Source organism: Ailuropoda melanoleuca, chromosome 5, assembly GCF_002007445.2.
Source record: "Ailuropoda melanoleuca isolate Jingjing chromosome 5, ASM200744v2, whole genome shotgun sequence".
NCBI classification, from domain to species: Eukaryota; Metazoa; Chordata; class Mammalia; order Carnivora; family Ursidae; genus Ailuropoda; species Ailuropoda melanoleuca.
In genome coordinates this window covers 90,896,271-90,920,603 of record NC_048222.1, presented here as the reverse complement: position 1 = coordinate 90,920,603, position 24,333 = coordinate 90,896,271, and the positions used below count along the sequence as shown (strand labels likewise).

General features: G+C 35.2%; 1 protein-coding gene across 1 annotated transcript in view; it reads right to left on the bottom strand.

Moving 5' to 3' along the window:
* Nucleotides 1-476: 476 nt before the first annotated feature.
* The window catches only part of SPOCK3 (SPARC (osteonectin), cwcv and kazal like domains proteoglycan 3), a 312,967-nt gene continuing 289,110 nt past the window's right edge, over nucleotides 477-24,333 (bottom strand). Inside the window, exons 6-9 of the mRNA XM_034661407.1 lie at nucleotides 18,395-18,616; nucleotides 8,194-8,256; nucleotides 5,109-5,246; nucleotides 477-2,158 (exon numbers count right to left, since the gene is read on the bottom strand). Coding sequence (XP_034517298.1) covers nucleotides 1,989-2,158; nucleotides 5,109-5,246; nucleotides 8,194-8,256; nucleotides 18,395-18,616 — 593 coding nt within the window. The 3' untranslated portion in view covers nucleotides 477-1,988. The remainder of the gene's footprint in view (nucleotides 2,159-5,108; nucleotides 5,247-8,193; nucleotides 8,257-18,394; nucleotides 18,617-24,333) is intronic.

The following is a 24,333-nucleotide window of genomic DNA, read 5'->3' as shown; positions in this document are numbered from 1 at the left end:
TTCCTTTAAATCCATTTACTAAATGTCTATTTAGAATTTGTAGGGTTTTTGTCCTTTTCCAACCATCCACAATTTATATTGTATAATTCTTATACATTTGTTAAGTAGATAAGGTTATTCTATCACTCTTCAAAAATGCTGTTAGTATAGAAATTTAGCTCAATATTTTAAAAATGATATCACAAAAATGGGTTTAAAAATAACAACCTCAACAAACAAAAATTATCTACTTTGTAATTCTATGACAAATGAAAAAATTAAATGAACATACAAAAACAATATTTTAACATTTCCAGGAAAACAATATCCAAGTTGCCAAGAACTCTGATTTTTGAAATTCAAAATTTTCAAAAAACTTTCCTAGCTAGTTTGTGATGTATTCATTTTAAAAACTCAAGGAAAATATTAAGACTTCTTCATACTTCTATCTATAACCCAGAAAATCATTAAGAAACAGTTTAATTTGGTTACAAGAATCTTTATTTTGTAAACTATACATAAACAGTAAAAAAGAAAAGGCATTGTACTTTAAATATTACATAAAGTCAACATTAAAGTTTATTTTTTAGTGTGTATAAATCAAATGGAAATAATTCACCAATTTTACTTTCAATGAATCGTATATTGGGAGAAAAGTTGACCCACTGTTTAAATTATGATACCAATGGTTAACATTCGATAGGGTTTTCCATTTGTATTATGGTCACAAAACCATAGGTCTGATATACTTAAAAGTGATGGTTTGCCAAAATGTCTACACAATTAATTAACATGCTAACTTAAATACAGCAATTAAAGTAATTTTTGTTACAGTCAAATCTTAAATGCTACTCTACACAATAATCATAAACAAGTTCACATGACAATTATGTAACAATAGAAAAAAAGAAAGAAACATATTCCATTTTTCTTCATTCCAGCAGCAGTACCTTTACTGGTATTAATTTGTTAATTAGGTGTGCTTATATATTGCCTAATATCTATATTGGTATGCATGCTAAAACCTTTCTATTTCTATTTTGCAAGGCACCATACAATACGGTCTCTAAATTGCGACACTAGTAATAAAAATGACATAATTCTAGGATTAAATGGAAATTTTTATCTAAAATAGGAAATAAAATAAGATTTAAGATTTTTAAATTTGACATTGAGGCAAATGACAAACCTTTTGTGAAAATGTGATTCAAATGAACCTTTCCTTTTGTCTTCCTACTTTAAATTCTGCACCCTAAATTGCTGGTCAGAAAGATAAAGAAATCTAGAAAGTTAAAGAAATCATGCTGTTTAAGAATATTAAAAAAAAAAAACTACATGAGAATGCTATCCAAATTAAAATAGAAATTAGAAAGGACAACTAAGGCTTTAACGTTCAGAATCCATGGTTTTCTGTACTTGCCATTTTGTAAAATATCCTAGCATATCCAGAATAATGTCATAATTGAAAGCATCACTATTAATGTAAACACGATGGAGGGCTCTACACTTGTCACTGTTTTTCTTACCCTGTGGTATCCCCTAACTCACTGTAGGTTTGGGAAGATGTTACTTTCAAATAGCAGTTAAGGTCATGCTTATTTTTATAAAATCCTGGGACCCAGGCCACTAATAAATCCAACTTAGAATCTCTCTCAGAAAAATAAGATATATGGCCTCAAACACTGGTTGTTGTTTTGTTTGTGGGAGATGTACATAGTTTTTTCTTATGAAAACTTGTTTGTTTACATCAGTAGCTCTTCCTAACTTTCTTTTGCCTGGCTAGACTCCATATGCATTTTCTTTTTCTCTAAGGCATATCAAAACTCAAAGTAAATGATTCTTATTTAAACATAAAGTTCTATGACATTAGCTCCAATATTCGAAATAATTATACAAAATATATGTGAGTTTTAGAATCATTTTGTTTTGGGGCAAGAAGGTCATTCTCAATAGGTTATCACTTTGTAAATAATAGAAATGTAGAATTTATCAATCTCAGCTCTCATCAATCAGATGTATCCATCATGATCGTCACCATCATCATCATCATCCCCTTCATCTTCATCATCATCTTCAATTTCATCTTCATCATTCATAATATCATCTTCGTCATCCTCATCATCAGTCCATTCATGGAAATCTCCACTTGCAAAATCTCCAGAGATCTCAAAATCAATAGCTTAGGGGAAAAAAAGTAAGCATTAATGTTATTAATGTTATTTGATTGAGTAGTGGGATAATTTCTGGGGGATATAAAATTCTGATGAAAATTAAGCAAATTAGGGATGCCTGGGTGGCTCAGTCCATTAAGCGTCTGCCTTTGGCTCAGGCCCTAATCCTAAGGTCCTGGGATTGAGTCCTGCATTGGGCTCCTTGCTCAGGGGAGAATCTGCTTCCCCTTTTGCCTACTGCTCCCCCTGCTTGTACTCTCTCTCTCTCCCTGACAAATAAATAAATAAAATCTAAAAAAAAAAGAAAATTGAGCAAATTAATAAAATTTTACTTTACTTTCTAGTTTATTTAACAAAGATAAGGAAAAATCAGTTGTCTATCATTTGTTGAAACGTGTGTGCTAAGAAGCAGAATCAATATGAGATCTGATATGCAACATTTCCAGTTCAGTAATATTGAACTCCACCCAGTTTTTATAGAGGTCCATGTGAAACATTGAAATTTACAAAAAAAAAATTAAAATTTTTTTTATTAGTGTAGTAAGCAAAATAATTGTTCCCTGAAGATCATCACTTCCTAATTGCTGAACCTGTGAATGTGATGTTAAATGGTAAAAAGAACTTTGCAGATATGATTAAATTAAAGACCTTGAGATGAGGAGATTATCCTGGATTATTTGGGTGGGCTCAGATGATCATATGCATCCTTAAAAATCAAAGAACCTTTCCCAGATAGAGTCAGAGGGATGCAATGTTGCTAGCTTTGAAGTTGGAGGAAAGGGCCCATGAGCCAAAAAATGTGAGCAGCCTACAGAAGGTGGAAAAAGCAAGGAAACAGATTCTGCTCTAGAGCCTCTAGAAAGTATGCAGATTATGTTTAGTTCAAGAAGACCCATGTTGGTTGGGGAGCCTGGGTGGCACAGCAGTTAAAGCGTCTGCCTTTGGCTCAGGGCGTGATCCCAGCATTATGGGATCGAGCCCCACATCAGGCTCCTCTGCTGGGAGCCTGCTTCTTCCTCTCCCACTCCCTCTGCTTATGTTCCCTCTCTCACTGGCTGTCTCTATCTCTGTTGAATAAATAAATAAAATCTTAAAAAAAAAAAAAGAAGACCCATGTTGGACTTCTGACATATAAAACTGTAAGGTAATACATCTGTGTGGTTTAAATCAATAAATTTAGGGACATTTATTACAATAGTAACAGAAAACTAACATAGCTAAGTCAGTACTTTAAAAAATATTTAGAAATACATTCTTTACTGTTTATGGAGGTCATAATGCAGATATCTCATTATATTTATTTTTCAACTCCTTTAATGTTAGTGTGCATTTATCTTCTACCCTTTCTTACATTTTAGTCTTATGATTTTTTGGTAGCTAATTAAAACAAATCCTATGAATGTAATCCGATGTTCATAAATTGATATCACAATACAACACATTGAAATCCATATCTTATGTGAAGACAATGTCATTTCTATCCTCCTACATCATGTTTCATCTTACTAATTTCAGAACTCAGAAGCTATGTTCTCAAAGCAATTTCCCTGTTCACTCATTGAATTCATCTCCAATATAACTTTTATTTACAACATAAAAAAAGTTAAAGTTCTTTATCCATGGGCATCACTGATTAATTGTTGTAATTAATAATGCAGCCATTTTAAACTACTTATTACAAAAATATGTTCTTCATGTGTTAAAGTTATGTTAGGCATGTACTGAACACTACTTCATCCTATGAAATCTAATAACACTGGCTAGAAAACCAAAACCAATCTATTAAAAATGTTATGAAATAAATAGATGCATAACAGGCATTTAAGCACTAGATGAGATTACCTTTATATAGTTTACCATTTATATTTTTTAAACAATCACAGTCCGTCAGTTTAAAAGTTACATTAAAGAGGGGTTCCTGGGTGACTCAGTTAAGTGTCTGTCTTCGGCTCAGTGCATGATCCCAGGGTCCTTGGATCAAGCCCAGTGTTGGGCTCCTTGCTCAGCGGGGCGTCTGCCTCTCCCTCTCCCTCTGCTCCTCCCCACGCTGCTTCTACTCTCTCTCTCTCAAATAAATAAATAAAATATTTTCTTAAAAATTACGTAAAGGAGACAACTAAAAAAATACAACACTGACCAAGTACTTTATTTTCATTTTTGGTGATGTATATTAATTGAGACACAATCCATTAATTCCTAGTATGTATGTGTGTGCATGAGCATGTAAAGAGTGCATGTTGTGTTTTTGTGTGTGTACAGCTAAACGGCTTTTGTAATGAAAACCACCATTGTACAAACAAAAATATTCATTTGAAATTTGCATTCTGAAAAAATCTTTTATGAAATAAAAAAGATACATTTAAAACTTCAAAATACATGTATGTGATGCTCAATTTAACTGTAATATTATTTTTAGGTCTATATATAAACATCAGGTTCACAAAAAGAATTAGAATATTAATTATAATTACCCTTCAAACATTTAAACTATATTTTTGTACCCAAATATAAGGGGATATGCTCACATAGCTTCAATTGATAGTCCTTTACTTTTAAAATGTTAGCTTTTCTTTTGTGAGTTTGCCCGCATACTCCCTAAGTCAATTTATCCAAAGGTATACAGACAAAAGGGTGCCATATGGGGACAAGGCCCACACTAGGGTTAGCTGACCTGGAATAGAGTGGATGACAAGGATCTGCCTTACTTGAGAAGGAAACAGGCGGTACTTAACATCCTTTCTGTGTTTGAAGTAGTAAAAAGAACCTACCTTAAAATACCCGAGTTGTGCCATTCCTTTGATTATTTATGCAAGTTTTTCATATGCTAGAAGTGACTCTTTTTGTCACCCCTCCCCTCAATATATTCTATATTCTTTGCATAGTGCTTGAACAAATGCATGAGATTCTTAAGAACTGATCCTGTGCTTGAGAAACTATGAAATAAATAACTCTTCTTACCACAATCCGCAACACCATTTGTTCTGGATCCCATTACTTCATTTCCATATCTGTCAACACACCAGCACTGTCCAACACTGCCATGACATTGTGTTGGCTTGTAGTAACCATCTTCATCACATAGGGGGATATACTGTCCTGTAAAACACACACACACACACACACACACACACACACACACACACACATTACAGATAAGTTGCGTACCTTTTTGATGGTCATCAATTATGCATCAATTCACTCAAGACATACATGCATGGAGTTCCCACTCCAGGTTGTGAACTAGTGATTCATGTTGAACAAAACAGGTAAGGTCACCGCTGTCATGAAGCTGGCCATTATGTTTCTTTTGTTAAGCAAATTTACTATTCATCTTTCTCATTCTTCAAAAGGTATCGTTCTCAGAGGTATAATACAGAATTAGAACCTAGTTAATGCCATGTGTATTAAATCATCCAGACCACTCAGCATGACATACCAGACCCTTTACCATCATCGTTGCCAACTTTTCATTTTCATTTCTCCCAATTTTTGTTCATATATTGCAAACTCTTTCCATCCACATCAGGCTGTTTTCCCCAAATTCATATCTTCATCTTTGCATTTGTCTTTCTCTCATCTGGAATCCCTCCTCCTTCCCTCCCTCTCACATTTTAAGACTTTACTTAAATATGACCTGTAATATGAAACCTTTCCTTAACCTGAAGGATTTCTGTTATACTTCTTATGTTGTATGTATGTGTGTGTGTTCGTGTGTGTGTGTGTGTGTGTGTGTGTGTAGTTTATCATTGCTTGCTTCCACCACTACACTGTGATATCCTCTATATGGGGAATTTTAGGTTCTCTTGGTTTTGATTGTTTTATTAACAACTTTTAAAGCCAGTCTAGTGGGAAAGACAGACATTTATTTTCACATCTATAATATGTAACATAGTACCTGGCGAATTGTTAATGATAAACATTTAATTGATAATTTAGAAGTGAATTCACTTTCTTCAATGTTTGCATCAACAAAACATTTTAAGGTTTAGGAGAGTAGAAAATTTTCTTGCCTTTCCTGACCATTTTTTTTTCCCTCAGTGACCAGACACACTATAGTTATCTAGTGAAAGGAAAAAACAAACAAAACAAAACAAAAACACTGCAGAATAAATCAATAACACATGAAATTCTTTCAATTCATTTAGTCTCATAACCCTATGGGATCATAATTTTATCTCTTTAAAAAGTTCCGAAATGCTGATATATAAATAATCAATTTAATTTTAAAATTGTAAATCTTTTGAAAGTTTTGGTCTTTCAATGAAGTAGACAGAATATTACTGATATGGAAAACCTACCGTGGATTTAAGGCCAGCAAAAATTAGAACAATTTTCAACATTCTTATGTCTACCTCTTAGTAAGCTACCATAATTTGAATACATTTGACATAAAGGTATTATGTATAGTTAGTGTGACCATTTAATTTATCCTTTATGCCAGTATCCTTTGAAAATGAAAGAGAGCACTATTAAGAATCATCCTAGAACTACAGACATCAACCAAGACTGACCCCGCAAATGGGGACAGATGGCACCCTACTCCTATATAAGAACTGGTCAATTTTCAGATAAGTACCATTATTCTGCTCAAATTAAAATAAACATTTCTGGCATTCAGTGGTCTCTAATTATAACTTCCATGTTTATTATATAAAAAGAATAAAAGCAACTCCTCCCAAATGGGCATTGAAAATGTTTTCATTTTTTTGGAACTTCAAATTACCAAATCCTGAATTTTAATCCTTGATCAAATCTAAAATATTTTTCAACCGAATTTCAATGGCTTTTCCCATTGTATGTGGATAAACTGCTTTGCAGAAATAAAGAAACCTATGCATGAATGTATTATTTCACTTTTGGGCTGTGGTATGGTATGCATTTTGTGACGGAGCTAAAAGAGACATGACACATCACAGTTTTATCATTAGTAATTCCTCACATCTAAAAATGCTTTAGTACAAAAACAATTAGCCTTTTCATTTTGAACTATGGATTTTCAAGTAATATAAAAAAACTAATCTAAACACACAATATTATAATTACGAAGATAGCATGTCATAATAATCAGATTCAAAAACATTATAAAATTTTATTTCATTAAATACTCCAGGGCATTAATATATATGGAAAACAAAAAAACAAAAATCATTGCATATGTGGTATTCTGCATTGGATCCTAGAATAGAAAAAGGACATCAGTGGGAAAACTGATGAAATCCAAATAAAATGTAAGTTTTAATTCATAGAATTATAGTAATGTTAATTTCTTAGAATTGACAAATAGGCAATGGTTATTTGATACATAGTAAGATGGTAACTTTGGGGGAGGCTGAAAAAGGATGAATGCAAACTATATATGCAAACTAATCTTTGTAAAATTTCTTTAAAATTATTTGAAAAAGAGTTTATTTAAAAATTGTATGTCAAAGAATAAACAAAATAATCATACATAATAGTTTAATAATCTCTTGCTTATTCTAATATTTCAAGGCTTTAGGTGAAATTTGTTATCTATTAACTATCTAATAAATATATATTTACTAGTTAAAAGTAAGGTTAGTAAACAGTGCTGATGAAATACATTAGGAAGTCTGTTTGAATTTCCCTAAGGTACTCAGGGTATGCCTTTACCCGTCTTCCAACCATTTCTCTCTCTCTCTCTCTCTCTCTGTGTGTGTATATATATATATATATATATATATATATATATATATATATGTATATGCCATTATTCTTGAATTGTTAACAATAGAATTAGAATTAAAGTTTCTGCTGATGCTTTAGCTTTAGCATTGTTTAAATCTCTTTTTCATTTAACAACTTTCAAAATGAACATTATATTAGGGTCATAAAACAGACATAATATCTTTCAATAGGTAAGATAATAAAAGTAAGTTTAATGGTTTTCAAAAACTTCATAAATTTTGTTACTGAAATTTAGCGTAGTCTATCTTTGTTGGATTAATATTGATTTTATGTTGCTGTTTCCCTGGGGTTATTTATGTAAGCAATAAAGATTTCAGAAGAATGATCTATTACTCACCTAGGAGCTTCTTTACCCCTCGCCGCTTCTGAATATTGCTGAGCTCCGTCTGGCAAGGTGGGTCTGCAATGACATAAAAATGTTACTTCAAGGATAATAGTTAAACAAAAAAAATATAATTTCTATGTGATCAAACTTAAGTTGGTCTTACATGGTTTAAAAAGACACACCTTATATATTAATTCCTTTTATGGAGTACATGCATATAGAGACATAAATGTGTATCTATCTGCATACGCTGAGAAAGAAAGAGGCAGAGACAGAGAGATGGAGAGAGAGAGAGAATGGCTTTCCTAATTCCTGACATTAGATTATTTTGATTTTCTGCAAAGAGACAGAATTGGATGGGGGAAAAAAAAGAGAATGATATGAAATACTTGTATGACGGAAAATGGTTCTTATCATTTACTTTTAAAGGGTGAATAGACTCAGCAATGTAAATCCAACTGATGGACTAGTGCCCAATTAGCTGATTATGTTTTCCCCTCATTTAAAACAGTCTCTATGATACAGAAAAATAGCTTTACATTAAAAAAAGTAATCTAAATAAAGTCAATGCTCTTTCAAGTTATATCAGACATGCTATTATAAATTTTGATACTGAATAATGCTGACAGGCTTTGGTCTTTTTACTTTCATCCAGATTTTCAAGTATGTATACAATGTGGAAACAAGACGTAATATACCATAATTTCCGATAGGCCATCTTTTAAGAAATAAATGTAAACAAATTTGGAAATAAGCATGCTTTTTTTTTTTAACTCAACCACTTAAAGAAGAATATTTTCAGAGAAATATAAAATTCTAAATAGAAACAATATAGCTTGGCTTGTATTATTATATATATAATTATATATATTCTTATATAATAAATATATTTTCTAATCTATAGTAATCAAATAGTTCAATGTATTTTAGCTTATTTTCTAAAAACCTACTATATAAAAATACATCATAAATTATTGAAACAGCAAACCAATAAACTAATTCCTATTTTCCCATACCACAACTTTTTAGGGAAAAGGCAGGGTATAGCTAACTGAAATAATTTAAAAATTATTACACCAATTTTACAATATTCAGTTATTAAATTTGCATGTCAGTAAAGTGTAATGAGGAAATGAGACAAAGTGCTTAATATATATTTTATAGTTAAAATTTATAAGACCAACAAGTGTTTTTCCTTGGGAAATCTGAAATGTGAAGAAAAAGTATTTTTTTTTGAGAGAGAGACAAACTAAGAAACAGACTCTTAACTACAGAGAACAAACTGAGCATTACTAGAAGGGAGGTGGGTGGAAGGATGGGGCAAACAGGGGATGAGGAATAAGAGTACACTTGTCATGATGAGCCCTGAGTAATGTATAGAATTGATGAATCACTATATTCTACACCTAATATTAATATAATACTGTATGTTAACTATACTGGAATTAAAATAGAAAAATTTAATTTAAAAACATAGTGATTTGGGGGGAAGAAAAACAAGTTGCAAAATGCTGCAAACAGTATGACACCCGATGCATATTTTATAATAAACACAATAGTGTGAATTGTTCATGAAAACATATGTGTTCATGTAAATGTACAAATAGTGGATTGCAAACTAGATTTGATGGTGCCTACCAGAGTGGAGTGAGAGAGGAGACTGGATTGGGGATGGAATGCAAAAGAGATTTCAACTTTATAAGGCTTTTAAATTTTTATTTTAAAAAATCTTGGCACTAATATGACAAAATGTTGACAATTTTTATTTCTGGGTGATAGGAACATGGATATTTGTTAAATTATTCTTTTAGCATCTTGGATTTTTTTTAATTTCTAGAAATTAAAAAGAATCTGATTTTTCAAGAAAAGAAGTAATTTTTTTGAAAAGTTTAAATAATTAGCTTATTCTACTTCATTTTGAAATTGATCCAATTTATCTCTTTGTTTTTCCTAATAATAATATGGGTCTCTTATACTGAGTATTAAAGGAATAGATCAAGTTACATAGTATAAGCTTATAGACTAGACATTTTAAAAATTTACTGCCATCTAAGTAATATTTAGAACCCAGAGGAAAAATTCGAGCTGAAGTTTCAATATTATATTGAAAGCATTTTTTTCTTTTTTTTTTTTTTTTTAAAGATTTTATTTATTTATTCGACAGAGATAGAGACAGCCAGCGAGAGAGGGAACACAAGCAGGGGGAGTGGGAGAGGAAGAGGCAGGCTCATAGCAGAGGAGCCTGACGTGGGGCTCGATCCCATAACGCCGGGATCACGCCCTGAGCCGAAGGCAGACGCTTAACCGCTGTGCCACCCAGGCGCCCCGAAAGCATTTTTTTCTAATTGCTATGGGTTAGCTATTGCAAAGTAAAAATAATATTTCTATATGTTTGCTAGACATTGCCTAAAAATCCAAGTATGTTTGAATATGACTCTTGATGAATAACCTCACTGAATATACATGAGTACCAGTCCTACAAGCTACATATACAGGAACATTGTAAGATTACAAGAGAACAGCGCCTGGGTGGTTCAGTTGGTTAAGAATCTGACTCTTGATTTCAGCTCAGGTCATGATCTCAGGGTTATGAGACAGAGCTCTGTGTCCCTGTTGGGCTCTGCACTAGGTGAGGAGCCTGTTTAAGATTCTGCCCCCTGAGGAAGGAGTCCAAGATGGCGGAGGAGCAGGAGGCTTAAATTTATCTGGTCCCAGGAATGCAGCTAGATAGATAGCGATCAGACCATTCTGAACACCTACAAACTCAACTGGAGAATGAAGAAAAGAATAGAAGCAACTCTAAGAACAGAATAGCCACCACTTTCTGCAAGGAACCCAGTTTAAAACAGGAGTTGAGCTCCAGCTCGGCGTTCCAAGATGGCGGAGGAGCAGGAGGCCTAAAGTTCGTCTGGTCCCAGGAATTCAGCGAGAGAGCTACCAAACCATTCTGAATACCTATGAATGCAACTGGAGAATGTAGAAAAGAGTAGCAGAAACTCTATGAACAGAAAGGCAACCACTTTCTGCAAGGAGGAGAAAAGATGGAGGAGGAGTAGGTGCCCCTTTCCCAGCTGGTCTGAGTCAAGCTGGATATCTACCAGACCATTCTGAACACCCACAGAATCAGCCTGAGGCTCAGGAAGATACATCTGGATCTCTACAAATGAACATCTCCAGTGCTGAGTATTGAGGTACAAAGCGGGGAGCTGTGAATCCTAGCACAGATATAGGAAGATAAAGGGAAGGGGGAGGGAGCCTCTGCGCTCAGGCGCCGGGAAGCAATAGCCCCTTGTGCTGGGGAGCGGGCTGGACTCTCAGACCAGCACCCGCAAGAGAGCGGACTGAGACAGTGAGCGTGGGAACGCCCGTGTCCAAACTGAAAACAGGAGCTCCCGACCGCACACTAGAACTAGAGTGAAACTGAGAGCTCAGGAGTGCAAGTGCGACCAGACTGAAAACTGGCGCTCCAGAGCACAGGCGAACCATACTGAAGCAGGGAGCTCAGGAGCGTGCGTGCAGGGCGGCTGGCAGCTGGTGGGGTTAGAAACACAAAGGACAGAGATGCGCTGGCCCTGGAAGTGAGGGATGGGACGCTGGGTGTGGGGCGCACAGCCCAGGATGCAGCAGGGTTGAGCAGCACCAACAGAAACAGAGCTAAAGTGGCCAGAACATCAGTGGAGAATGGGCCGCAATCCCTCCGTTCTGTGACAGAGGCTGAATTTCGGCCGCTACTGCTCTGACTCTCAGAAGAGGCTCAGCAGACCGCCAGGGAAAGTCGCCAGAGAAAAAAAGCCCAGAAATACTGGCTCACAGGGTGCCCATCCCCATCCCCCCTCGCAGGGGACACGGAGACTCTACCCAAACAGGGTTTCCTGTGTATCAGCACGGCAGGCCCCTCCCCCAGAAGGCAGGCTGAAAAATCAAGAAGCCCACAACCCAGGGCGCCTGAGTAGCGCAGTCATTAAGTGCCTGTCTTTGGATTAGGGCGTGATCACAGCGTTCCGGAAGGGAGTCCCTCATTGGGCTTTTCCGCTGGGAGCCTGCTTCTTCCTCTCCCACTCCCCTGCTTGGGTTCCCTTTCTGGCTGTCTGTCTCTCTCTCTCAAATACNCTTCCACGCAAATGGACCTCAAAAGAAAGCTGGAGTAGCAATTCTCATATCAGATAGACTGGATTTTAAACTAGAGGCCATAGAGAGAGATACAGAAGGGCACTATATTATTCTTAAAGGAAGTATTCAACAAGTGGATATGACAATTATTAATATATATGCCCCCAACAGGGGAGCAGCAAGATACACAAGCCAACTCTTAACCAAAATAAAGAGACATATAGATAAGAACACAGTAATAGTAGGGGACCTCAACACCCCACTATCAGAAATAGACAGAACACCCTGGCAAAAACTAAGCAAAGAATCAAAGGCTTTGAATGCCATACTCGACGAGTTGGACCTCATAGATATATATAGAACACTACACCCCAGAACCAAAGAATACTCATTCTATTCAAATGCCCATGGAACATTCTCAAGAATAGATCATGCTCTGGGACACAAAACAGGTCTCAGCCAATACCAAAAGATTGAAATTATCCCCTGCATATTCTCAGACCACAACGCTCTGAAATTGGAACTCAACCACAAGGAAAAACCTGGAAGAAACTCAAACACTTGGAGGCTAAGAACCATCCTGCTCAAGAATGACTCGATAAACCAGGAAATCAAAAAACAAATTAAACAATTTATGGAGACCAACGAGAATGAATACACAACGGTCCAAAACCTATGGGATACTGCAAAGGCAGTCCTAAGGGGGAAATACATAGCCATCCAAGCCTCACTCAAAAGAATAGAAAAATCTAAAATGCAGTTTCTATATTCTCACCTCAAGAAACTGGAACAGCAACAGAGGGACAGGCCTAACCCACTGACAAGGAAGGAGTTGACCAAGATTAGAGCAGAAATCAATGAATTAGAGACCAGAACCACAGTAGAGCAGATCAACAGGACTAGAAGCTGGTTCTTTGAGAGAATCCATAAAATTGATAGACCACTGGCAAAACTTGTCCAAAAACAAAGAGAAAGGACTGAGATTATTAAAATTATGACTGAAAAGGGAGAGGTCACGACCAGCACCATTGAAATTGCAAGGATTATTAGAAACTTTTATCAACAGCTATATGCCAAAAAACTAAACAATCTGGAAGAGATGGAGGCCTTCCTGGAAACCTATAAACTACCAAGACTGAAACAGGAAGAAATAGATTTCTTAAATAGGCCAATTAACTATGAAGAAATTGAGTCAGTGATAAACAACCTTCCAAATAATAAAACTCCAGGCCCAGACGGTTTTCCTGGGGAATTCTACCAAACATTCAAAGAAGAAATAATACCTATTCTCCTAAAGCTATTTCAAAAAATAGAAACAGAAGGAAAGCTACCAAACTCATTCTATGAGGCTAATATTACCTTGATCCCCAAACCAGGCAAAGACCCCCTCAAAAAGGAGAATTACAGACCGATTTCTCTAATGAATATGGATGCCAAAATCCTCAACAAGATCCTTGCTAATAGAATCCAACAGTACATTAAAAGGATTATCCATCATGACCAAGTGGGATTCATACCTGGGATGCAAGCATGGTTCAACATTTGCGAATCGATCAGCGTGATACATCATGTCAACAAAAAAAGACTCAGGAGCCATATGATCCTCTCAATTGATGCAGAAAAAGCATTTGACAAAATACAGCATCCTTTCCTGATTAAAACCCTTCAGAGTGTAGGAATAGAGGGTACATTTCTCAATCTCATAAAAGCCATCTATGAAAAGCCTACTGCAAGCATTATTCTCAATGGGGAAAAGCTGGAAGCCTTTCCCTTAAGATCAGGAACATGACAAGGATGCCCACTCTCGCCACTATTATTCAACACAGTACTAGAAGTCCTTGCAACTGCAATCAGATGAAAAAAAGGGATCAAAAGTATACAAATCGGCAAAGAAGAAGTCCAAATGTCTCTTTTCGCAGATGACATCATTNCTATATGGAAAACCCAAAGGAATCCACTCCCAAACTATTAGAAGTTATAGAACAATTCAGTAAGGTGGCAGGATACAAAATCAATGCCCAGAAATCAGTTGCATTTCTATACACGAATGACGAGACTGAAGAAAGAGAAATTAGGGAATCCATCCCATTTGCAATAGCACCAAAACTCATAGATTACCTTGGAATTAACTTAACCAGAGACGTAAAGGATCTATATTCTAGAAACTATAAATCACTCTTGAAAGACATTAAGGAAGACACAAAAAGATGGAAAAATACTCCATGCTCATATATCAGAAGAATTAACATAGTTAAAATGTCCATGCTACCCAGAGCAATCTACACTTTCAATGCTATCCCGATCAAAATACCGAGGACATTTTTCAAAGAACTGGAACAAATAGTCCTTAAATTTGTATGGAACCAGAAAAGGCCCCGAATCTCCAAGGAACTGTTGAAAAGGAAAAACAAAGCTGGGGGCATCACAATGCCGGATTTTGAGCTGTACTACAAAGCTCTGATCACAAAGACAGCATGGTACTGGCACAAAAACAGACCCAATGGAACAGAATAGAGAACCCAGAAATGGACCCTTGGCTCTTTGGGCAACTAATATTTGATTAAGCATGAAAAAACATCTGGTGGAAAAAAGACAGTCTCTTCAATAAATGGTGCTGGGAAAATTGGACAGCTACATGCAAAAGAATGAAACTTGACCACTCTCTCACACCATACACAAAAATAAACTCCAAATGGATGAAAGACCTCAATGTGAGACAGGAATCCATCAAAATTCTAGAGGAGAACATAGGCAACAACTTCTATGACATCGGCCAGAGCAACCTTTTTCACGACACATCGCCAAAGGCAAGAGAAATAAAAGATAAAATGAACTTATGGGACTTCATCAGGATAAAAAGCTTCTGCACAGCCAAGGAAACAGTAAAAAAAAACTAAGAGGCAGTCCATGGAATGGGAGAATATATTTGCAAAGGACACTACAGATAAAGGACTGGTATCCAAGATCTACAGACCTTCTCAAACTCAATACATGAGAAACAAATAAATCAAAAAATGGGCAGATACATGAACAGACACTTTTCCAATGAAGACATACAAATATTTGGCTAACAGACACATGAAAAAATGTTCAAGTTCATTAGCGATCAGGGAAATTCAAATCAAAACCACACTGGGATACCACCTTAAGCCAGTTAGAATGGCAAAACTAGACAAGGCAAGAAACAACAATTGTTGGAGAGGATGTGGAGAAAGGGGATCCCTCCTACATTGTTGGTGGGAATGCAAGTTGGTACAGCCACTCTGGAAAACAGTGTGGAGGTCTCTTAAAAAGTTAAACATTGAGCTACCCTATGACCCAGCGATCGCACTATTGGGTGTTTACCCCAAAGGTACAGACATAGTGAAGAGAAGGGCCATATGCACCCCAATATTCCTAGCAGCATTGTCCACAATAGGTAAATCGTGGAAGGAGCCGAGATGCCCCTCAACAGATGACTGGATTAAGAAGCTGTGGTCCATATATACAATGGAATATTACTCAGCTTCAGAAAGAAAGAATTCTCAACATTTGCTGCAACATGGACGGCACTGGAACAGATAATGCTAAGTGAAATAAGTCAAGCAGAGAAAGACAATTATCATATGATTTCTCTCATCTATGGAACATAAGAACTAGGATGATCGGTAGGGGAAGAAAGGGATAAAGAAAGGGGGGTAATCAGAAGGGGGAATGAAACATGAGAGACTATGGACTATGAGAAACAAACTGAGGACTTCAGAGGGGAGTGGGGTGGGGGAAGGGGATAGACTGGTGATGGGTGGTAAGGAGGGCACATATTGCATGGTACACTGGGTGTTATATGCAACCAATGGAGCATGGAACTTTACATGGGAATCTGGGGATGTACTGTATGGTTACTAACATAATATAATAAAAAAAATCATTAAAAATAAAAAGATTCTGCCCCCCGCCCCCACCTCTGTCCCTCCCTCTATTCCTCACCCTGCTCGTGCTTTCTCTCTCTCTCTCTCAAAAAAATTTTTTTTCAAGAAAATTATGACAGATTCAGCTGTTCACCTACCTATAATATTTGATTTTGAAATATTTTTCCTATTATTTATAAGGCAGCTCTGTCTGACCTTTAACTTAGGTATAATTGGAGTGCTTAATTGATTTCAACTATCATTTAAAATCACTTGCAAAGATTCTTATATATATAACTATTTCTTATATATTATATATTTATACATATTACTCTAACATATAGTCAAATATATATTACTCCAATTACAGCAAAATAATTTATTGTTTTATTGAATAAATAATGAGGAATAACATTCTTTTATAAGATGAAACACTTGAAAACATGTTTTTAAATAAATGGTTATTCTTTTTCATGAAATTACTTAATGAGCCAATTCTTATTGTTATTCTTATTGTCAGTTACCTTGATAGAGCTTTTGTAACATTTCCAAGCATATTAAAGTAATAAACATAATTATCCAAATTCTCCTAAGCTTTGGGAAAGATATATAAATCCTTTTACTTGCTCAGGTACCATTTATTAAATTACTTCTGCCATGTATTAAATGATTTCAGAGAAGATCTTCTTGAGACTCTAAAGATTTTAACACCTTGTGTGAATCCTGCTTAATAAATTAAAAGTATATAAAGCAAAGTTTTTCTTTGCGGACTGTTAATCAGTTCTACAAATATTGCTGCAAAATCCAGTAATGTTTCAAGATGAAAGTATTTATTTCTGTGGAAGAAACTTCCAGAATTTTTCATAATATTTTTAAATGTTCATGGATAAACACTAAACATGCCACCATAACACTTAAAAAATTAATTGAAATAACATCATAAAAAGACCACATATCTTTTTATAGTGGTTTACCAAGATTTGCTTTTCTATTCTTTAAATGATTTAATGTACACTAGTCATTAAAACTAGCATGTAGGTTTTTAGAAGTGGCAATTACCTAGTAAGCAAATATGCAATAGTAAAATCAACAGTGTGTGTGTGTGTATGATTTAGAGTATTTTAATAAAGAAAATCTAAGTTTTAAACCTTGTTTAAAGTTATTTATAAGTAGTTTAACTACTCTCCAGATCCTCCTGTTGACTCACTGCTAATCAATTTATGGATAATCATTTCATCCCTAGTTACTAAACTATTACTAATATAGTAGAAAAGTAATTAAGATAGTAAAAGTCCCTATATAAGGTGTTAGTTTTTCATATGAAAAGCTGAGAATAACTAAAACAGTTTAAAGTAGCTTGTACATTCTCTTTGCCATCAAGAATTTTAAAATGAGGTGACAATAGCAGGTGTACCACATTAGACTAATTCTGTTTTTTTTTTTAATTAGCATCAAAATTACACATACCATTATTTCCTTAGTTTCTGCAAACTTTATCATAATGTGAGTGTTTTTGGATCTTCATCTCTTAGCTACTTAATTCTAATCACCATTAGATTGATTATGTAAACATGGTTTCAATGTTACATCGCATTTCCCAGTAAAGAAGGATGCCTAAAGAACTAGCATCATCCCAACTCTTCCAGTTACCTTGCCTCTTCCAGAGAATCAAGATACTTTCTTTGCTAGTGAATTTTTACAAAGCTAAGTTCTTTCTAAAAGTTTGAAAGGCTAAGTCATTTTACAATCAAATGAGTAAAAATAACTTTAGAGTGGATGCGGTGGTTCATTCAGCTCATTTAATAAGATCACAAAATAGAACATTAAAACTCCACAGTATAGTGATAAGAAAACCATTTATTTTACACCATGGGCAAAGCAGATAGCAAATTAATTTTAATGATTACTTTTAATATCTATGTTCTCATATCTCTATGTGCTTTTTGGTGGTTCATAATGGAAGAAACTATAATGAAGTACATTAATATGAAGTATTAATTACTATTTTTCATCTTGTTTAGCACGTTTTGTAGCCCTAGCAGAGTTATATTGTTTAACATGCTGCTTATTTGCTCTTTTATTAAACACTTTAATGAGAAAAATATCTACTAAAATGAATGGGGCAAAATTTACTATTTTTTTTAAAAACATGAAGACATAGGTAAAATTTGACATGCAGGTCAACTATCTGCATCAGAAGGTGTCTCATCTTTTACCTTGCTGTCTCTGGAAGCAGTAGCACCATTCATTGTTAGATATCAAACTGTCCTTGTATGTGTCACAAGAATTGAAGAATGCCTTGGTACACTGTTCATTCTTATCAAGGTAAATGCTTCCAAGCTCTGACTGGTCCAGTAGCAGGTCATAGTTTGTATCAAGTCTATTAAACATCCAGCCAAGTGAATCCTTGCAAATTGGCAAAATACTGGTATCGAATCCTAAAGGCAAAGATAGAAAATAATTAGCTAAATCTAAAAGTCAAGCAATATAAAGGAACATAATAGTTGGTTCCTGTCAGAGCACCTACTCAACAGTCAGAAATAAGGCTTTAAACTCATCTTGGGTAATTCATTTCAAAGTAAAGTGGGGATGGTAATGCTTACCTTTCAGGATAGTTATAAGGATTAATTAACCAGAATACAAAGCAGTTAATAGCAATTAGTCATTCAATGGCACTTATTATTGTAATTATATTAGATATATTTCCATTCTTTTTAGTGTTCAAACTTTTTCTTAATAAATAGGTTGTCATGATGAATGCCTTTTTAGATGTATATAGAATTACTGAATAATAATGTCCTATCAATAAAGAAATACAATTCATCTTTATCCAAAGAAATTTTACAAAAAGTAAAACTTTAACAAAGGTACAGTGAACACATAATAAATAATAACATCATTAATGCTCTGTATTTTTGTGGAATCATGGTGATTGTGGTGTTTCACAAGATAATACATATCCTGAGAAAGAATAACTGTCATGTAATTTACACAGGTACTCTGTCTTCTGTTTCCCTCAAGGCAATTTTTACAATTACAAATATGCTGTAATGGGAGACAGCAGAGAACACTGGATGGGCACAGATAACAGAGGGAAGACAGAACTGGGTGTGTGCCCAAGGGACAAACTATCAAAGTGTGGGTTTCTCCTTCTTTGTCAGGTTTAAACCAGCTTTAACAGGTATTTTGTTGCTGTTTTGCTATATTCCATTCATTACAAGTAAAAGTAAAATAATACTCAGTTAACTGGTGTGAAAAAGAGGATGTGTTTGGAGTTGTGGAGACTTTCTGAAAACTGAGTATCCAAAGAATTTAATCTTCAAAAGCAGGTGTTGAAGAGTAGTTTAACCATTTATGAATGAAATTCTCACATGCAGTTAGTTTTATCTTCTATTCTGGTACATTATCTATTTTGGTAAATACTTTTTATTTACTTTTTATACTCCAAGGTGTACAAATAATTGAAAATAAAGATAAACAAATGTAGGACTTAATTTTTAAATCCTATTTAGTATTTTTAGGATATTTCGTATTAAAATTAAATAAGTACCAACTAGGGCATTTTTGGACTTAAGAAATTCTAACTTCAACCACCTTTTTGGAATTTATTTTATTAATGTTTCAGAACATATTGTGCTTTCTATCCATGCATCACCATGCTGGGCAATGAGTGTACAAAGGTAAAAGAGATATTTGTGGCGCTTTCATAAAAGCATAGAGAAAGAAATTCAGTGATTTTTTTCATTGCTTGCATTTTTCTTTTTAAAATTGTAGAATCAAACAGAATTCTCCCACTCAAACAAATAAACCAAGAGAACACATGAATTTCTCATTTCCTATTTACTTTCTTATTCTTGGTTCTGGGAATATAGGATTGAAATTATAGATAAGGCCCTTATTCTCATGGAGTTTACCTTTAAAGCCGCAAGGCTTGAGAAATTGGTTGAACCTGTTCCTACTACCAGAAATTGTCAAATCCTCTGGGATTACATGAAGAAAGACAATCTGTAGAAAACAAATATACTAACACTGCAAAACTATTTAAAGGAATGGCATTCTTGGTGTGATATTCCCAGTATGCCTTCGGATCACACCATCCCTCCCATCTCATTTTCTGGAACAATGGAGAAACCCATGGTGTTATTCTGCCTTTATGAATAAAAAAATATGAGAAACAGAAAGAAGAGCTATCACCCTTTGGTGAACATTAAGTTAGTTAAGAGAGGCTGTCTTCAGCCTTCACCTACTTATTGGGAATAGAGGACTCAACTGGTTTGTTTCCCCAATGCTTAGCATGAAGGTCTCATTGAGAACCCTCATAAAGTCTACAAGTGTCTGCAAGAAGGAGAGATGACATCCGATTTCCAGGTGAATGTCTACTTATATACCTAGGGGAAAGTGGGGAAAGGGCACTGGGGAAAAATAAGTGGGTGTAACAGCTGTGCAGATAAAAGGGATTCAACCATAGCCTGAAGGCTCATTCTCAGTGTTGGGGATGCAGAGGTAGATGAAATATAAGAAAATGTCCAGAAAAAGTGAGCAGAAGGCCAGCAACTAGGGATTCACCATCTCACGTCTCCTGTTTAGAGACAGGTGGTGAAGAATCAGTGGAGAGATAATAGAGCATTAGATTCCAGCAAACATACTCTTGGACTGTCTCTTTCAGTACACTAAGAATGACTGAAATGTTAAAAGCAAGGAGTGATACCATCTGATTTTTGTTTTAAAAGGAAACACTCTCTGCCATGTGAATTATACAGGAGCAAGTGTGGAAATTGGGAGACCAGTAGAGAGTAATTGGAATAGCCCATATAAGAGATTTTTGGGGATTCTTTATATCACGTCTTCCCAATTGGTTGAGTTTCCTTTACCAATCATCAATCTTTAAAATATAAATTTTCTTTTATTTTTGAGTTTAATTTTTTAATTTTATTTTAATTCCGGTATAGTTAAGATACAGTATTAAGTTCACGTGTACAATATAGTGATTAAACAATCCTATACGTTTTCAGTGCTCATCATGGTAAGTGTCCTCTTAATCTCCTTCACCTATTTCACCCATAGCCCCATGCATCTCCCCTCTGGTAACCATTTGTGTGTTCTCTATAGTTAAGAGTTTGTAAAATATACATTCTAAATTACCCCTGCCCAGCTTTTATGATGTGCTATGTCAACATCCTTGTCAATTCCAAAACCTTCATTGTTCTTATTTTTTCAATAGTGAAAGAAAAGTAGCCTTAACCTCTCAATATTTTTTGTAGCTCTCCTATGGGAACTTACTCTACAACACAGACATCAACATAAAATAATATTTCTGAATATATAACATGCACAGATATTTAATAAATTTTAAACACAATAGGACTAAGAGTTTACCTTTTATGTTAAAAAGAAATGAAATTCTTACAGAGTGCATGTCTGGAGAATGATAAATTTGATGAAGTGTAATAATGTTTTAAACCCAGAATGTTGCGGTATCTGATTGTTATTCAGGTCACTGGCCTGGGTCCTGGCACTACCTTGCTTGATTAAGTTATTTTATCGAGATTTTAAGGTCCACATCTAGATAATGTGGGGATTTTTCAAACATGATCTCTATGTTACCTTGAAGATCAAAAATACAGTGAGTTTATGCTATTTGAATAATGTATTTATACACAAAACAGTGTTACCAGGGTCATCAGAATCATAAGTAACAGAAAAAGACTAGACATAAAATTATTTTAATATTCTAAATTAAATATATACATTCAATATGTTTCAATTTAGTTGATGCTACAAGCATAAAAAAATCCATTGGGAAAAGTTGTTTTCTGTCTTGTCTCGAACTTTTAGAACAATACATACTATTTGATGAGTTTGAGAGTTCTTGGATAACACTATCATAGAGTCACTATAATATATATATACATAATCCAAATATAATACATATATGCATTATTATTTATTGCATTTATTATGTATATATGTAATATTCCTGACTTACGCATCAAGATCAATGTAACATGAAAAAAAAAAAAAGAAAACTCTAGATCTAGGTAGAGAGTTCACTTCTTTCACCACAATAAAAACTTACAGCTTTCACCCAATTTCTGAAGTCTACTTTGTCTTGCATAAATATAGCCACTCCAACTTTTTTATAACTAGAATTCCTATTATTATACTTTTAAATAATTTGTATTTTTATACCAAGAGTTTCTTTTTTTAAAAGAGTTATTTATTTATTTTTAATTTAATTATTTGGGAGAGAGAGACAGAGCAAGAGAGAGAAAGTACAAGAGTGAGGGGAGGGGCAGAGGGAGAGGGAGAAGACGACTCCCACTGAGCAAGAAGCCTGATGTGGGGCTTTATCCCAGGACTCCAGGATCATGACCTGAGCTGAAGGCAGACATTTAACTGACTGAGCCACCCAGGCGTCCCTTATTTATTTATTTTAGAGAGAGAGAGAGAGAGCGCACAAGTGGGAGGGGCAGAGGGAGAGGGAGAGAGAATCTCAAGCAGACTCCATGCTGACCTCAGAGCCCCATGTGGGGCACAGTGTCAGGACCCTGAAATCAGGACCTGAGCTGAAACCAATAGTTTGACACTCAACTGTCTGTGCCACCCAGGCACCCCTATACTTAGAGTTTCTTAGAGCATAGCATTGAGTCTCGCATTTTTTCCAAGCCTGAAAATCTCTGCCTTTTGATTAAAGTGTTACAGACCACATGCATTTAATATTATATTGATATGGTTGTGTTTAAAACTTCATGTTCATGTTGGGGGCCTGGGTGGCTCAATTGGTTGAGCAACCAACTCTTGTTTTCAGCTCTTATCTCAGGGTCCTGTGATTGAGCTCTGAGGCTCTGCACTCATTGGAGAGTCTGCTTGTGGATTTTCTCTCTGCCCCTCCCCCCACTTGTGCATGCTTGCTAGCTTTCTCTCTAAAATAAACAAATAAATAAATCTTTAAAAAAACCCTTCATGTTGGTGTTATTTTATTTGTCCTCTTTATTATTTGTTCTTATTGTTTCTCCTTTCTGGTTCTTTTTTAGCTTAAATATTTTGCTTTTATATTTTTATTATTCCCATTTAGTCTCCACTATTAGTTCATGCCGTAGGCAAAATAATAGCTCCTCAAAGATGTCCACATTCTAATCCCTGGACCTTTGTGATATTACATCATTAAAGGGACTTAAGTTCGCAGATGGAATTAAATTTGTTAATCAGTTGACTTTAAAATTGGGAGATTATTGTGGATTATCTGGATAAACCAAATTTAATTACATAAAACCTTAAGACTGAGGAACTTTTCCCAGCGAATAGGCAGAAATGAGACAGAAAAAAACATGGCTTTGAAGGGGGAAGGAGACCATAATCCTAGGAATGTGGGTGATGTCTAGCATCTGGGACTAGCCAAGAAGGATCAGAATACTCAGTCCTATTACTGCAAGGAATTGAACTTTTTAAATACATTATTTATTTATTTAAAGAGGAAGCAGGGACGGCACTGGAGGAGATAATGCTAAGTGAAATAAGTCAAGCAGAGAAAGACAATTATCATATGATTTCTCTCATCTATGGAACATAAGAACTAGGAGGATCGGTAGGGGAAGAAAGGGATAAAGAAAAGGGGGGTAATCAGAAGGGGGAATGAAACATGAGAGACTATGGACTATGAGAAACAAACTGAAGACTTCAGAGGGGAGGGGGTGGGGGGAGGGGATAGACTGGTGATGGGTAGTAAGGAGGGCACGTATTGCATGGTGCACTGGGTGTTATACGCAACTAATGAAGCATCAAACTTTACATCAGAATCAGGGGATGTACTGTATGGTGATTAACATAATATAATAAAATAAAATTAATAAAAAAAAAGAATTAAAAAAAAAAAAAGAGGAAGCAGGGAGTATGGGCTGGGGGTAGGGGCAGAGAAAGAGTCTCCAGCAGACTCTGCACTGAGTGCAGAGCTGGCCTTGCAGCAGATCCCACAACCCTGAGGTCATTACCTGAGCTGAAATCAAGAGTGAGATACTTAACTGACTCAGTCACTCAGGTGCCCCAAGGAATTGAATTTTGACAACAACCCTACTGCTTATAGAACTGGATCCTCTTAGGGTGCCTGGGTGGCTCATTTGGTTAAGCATCTGCCTTCAGCTCAGAGTGCTCATGATCC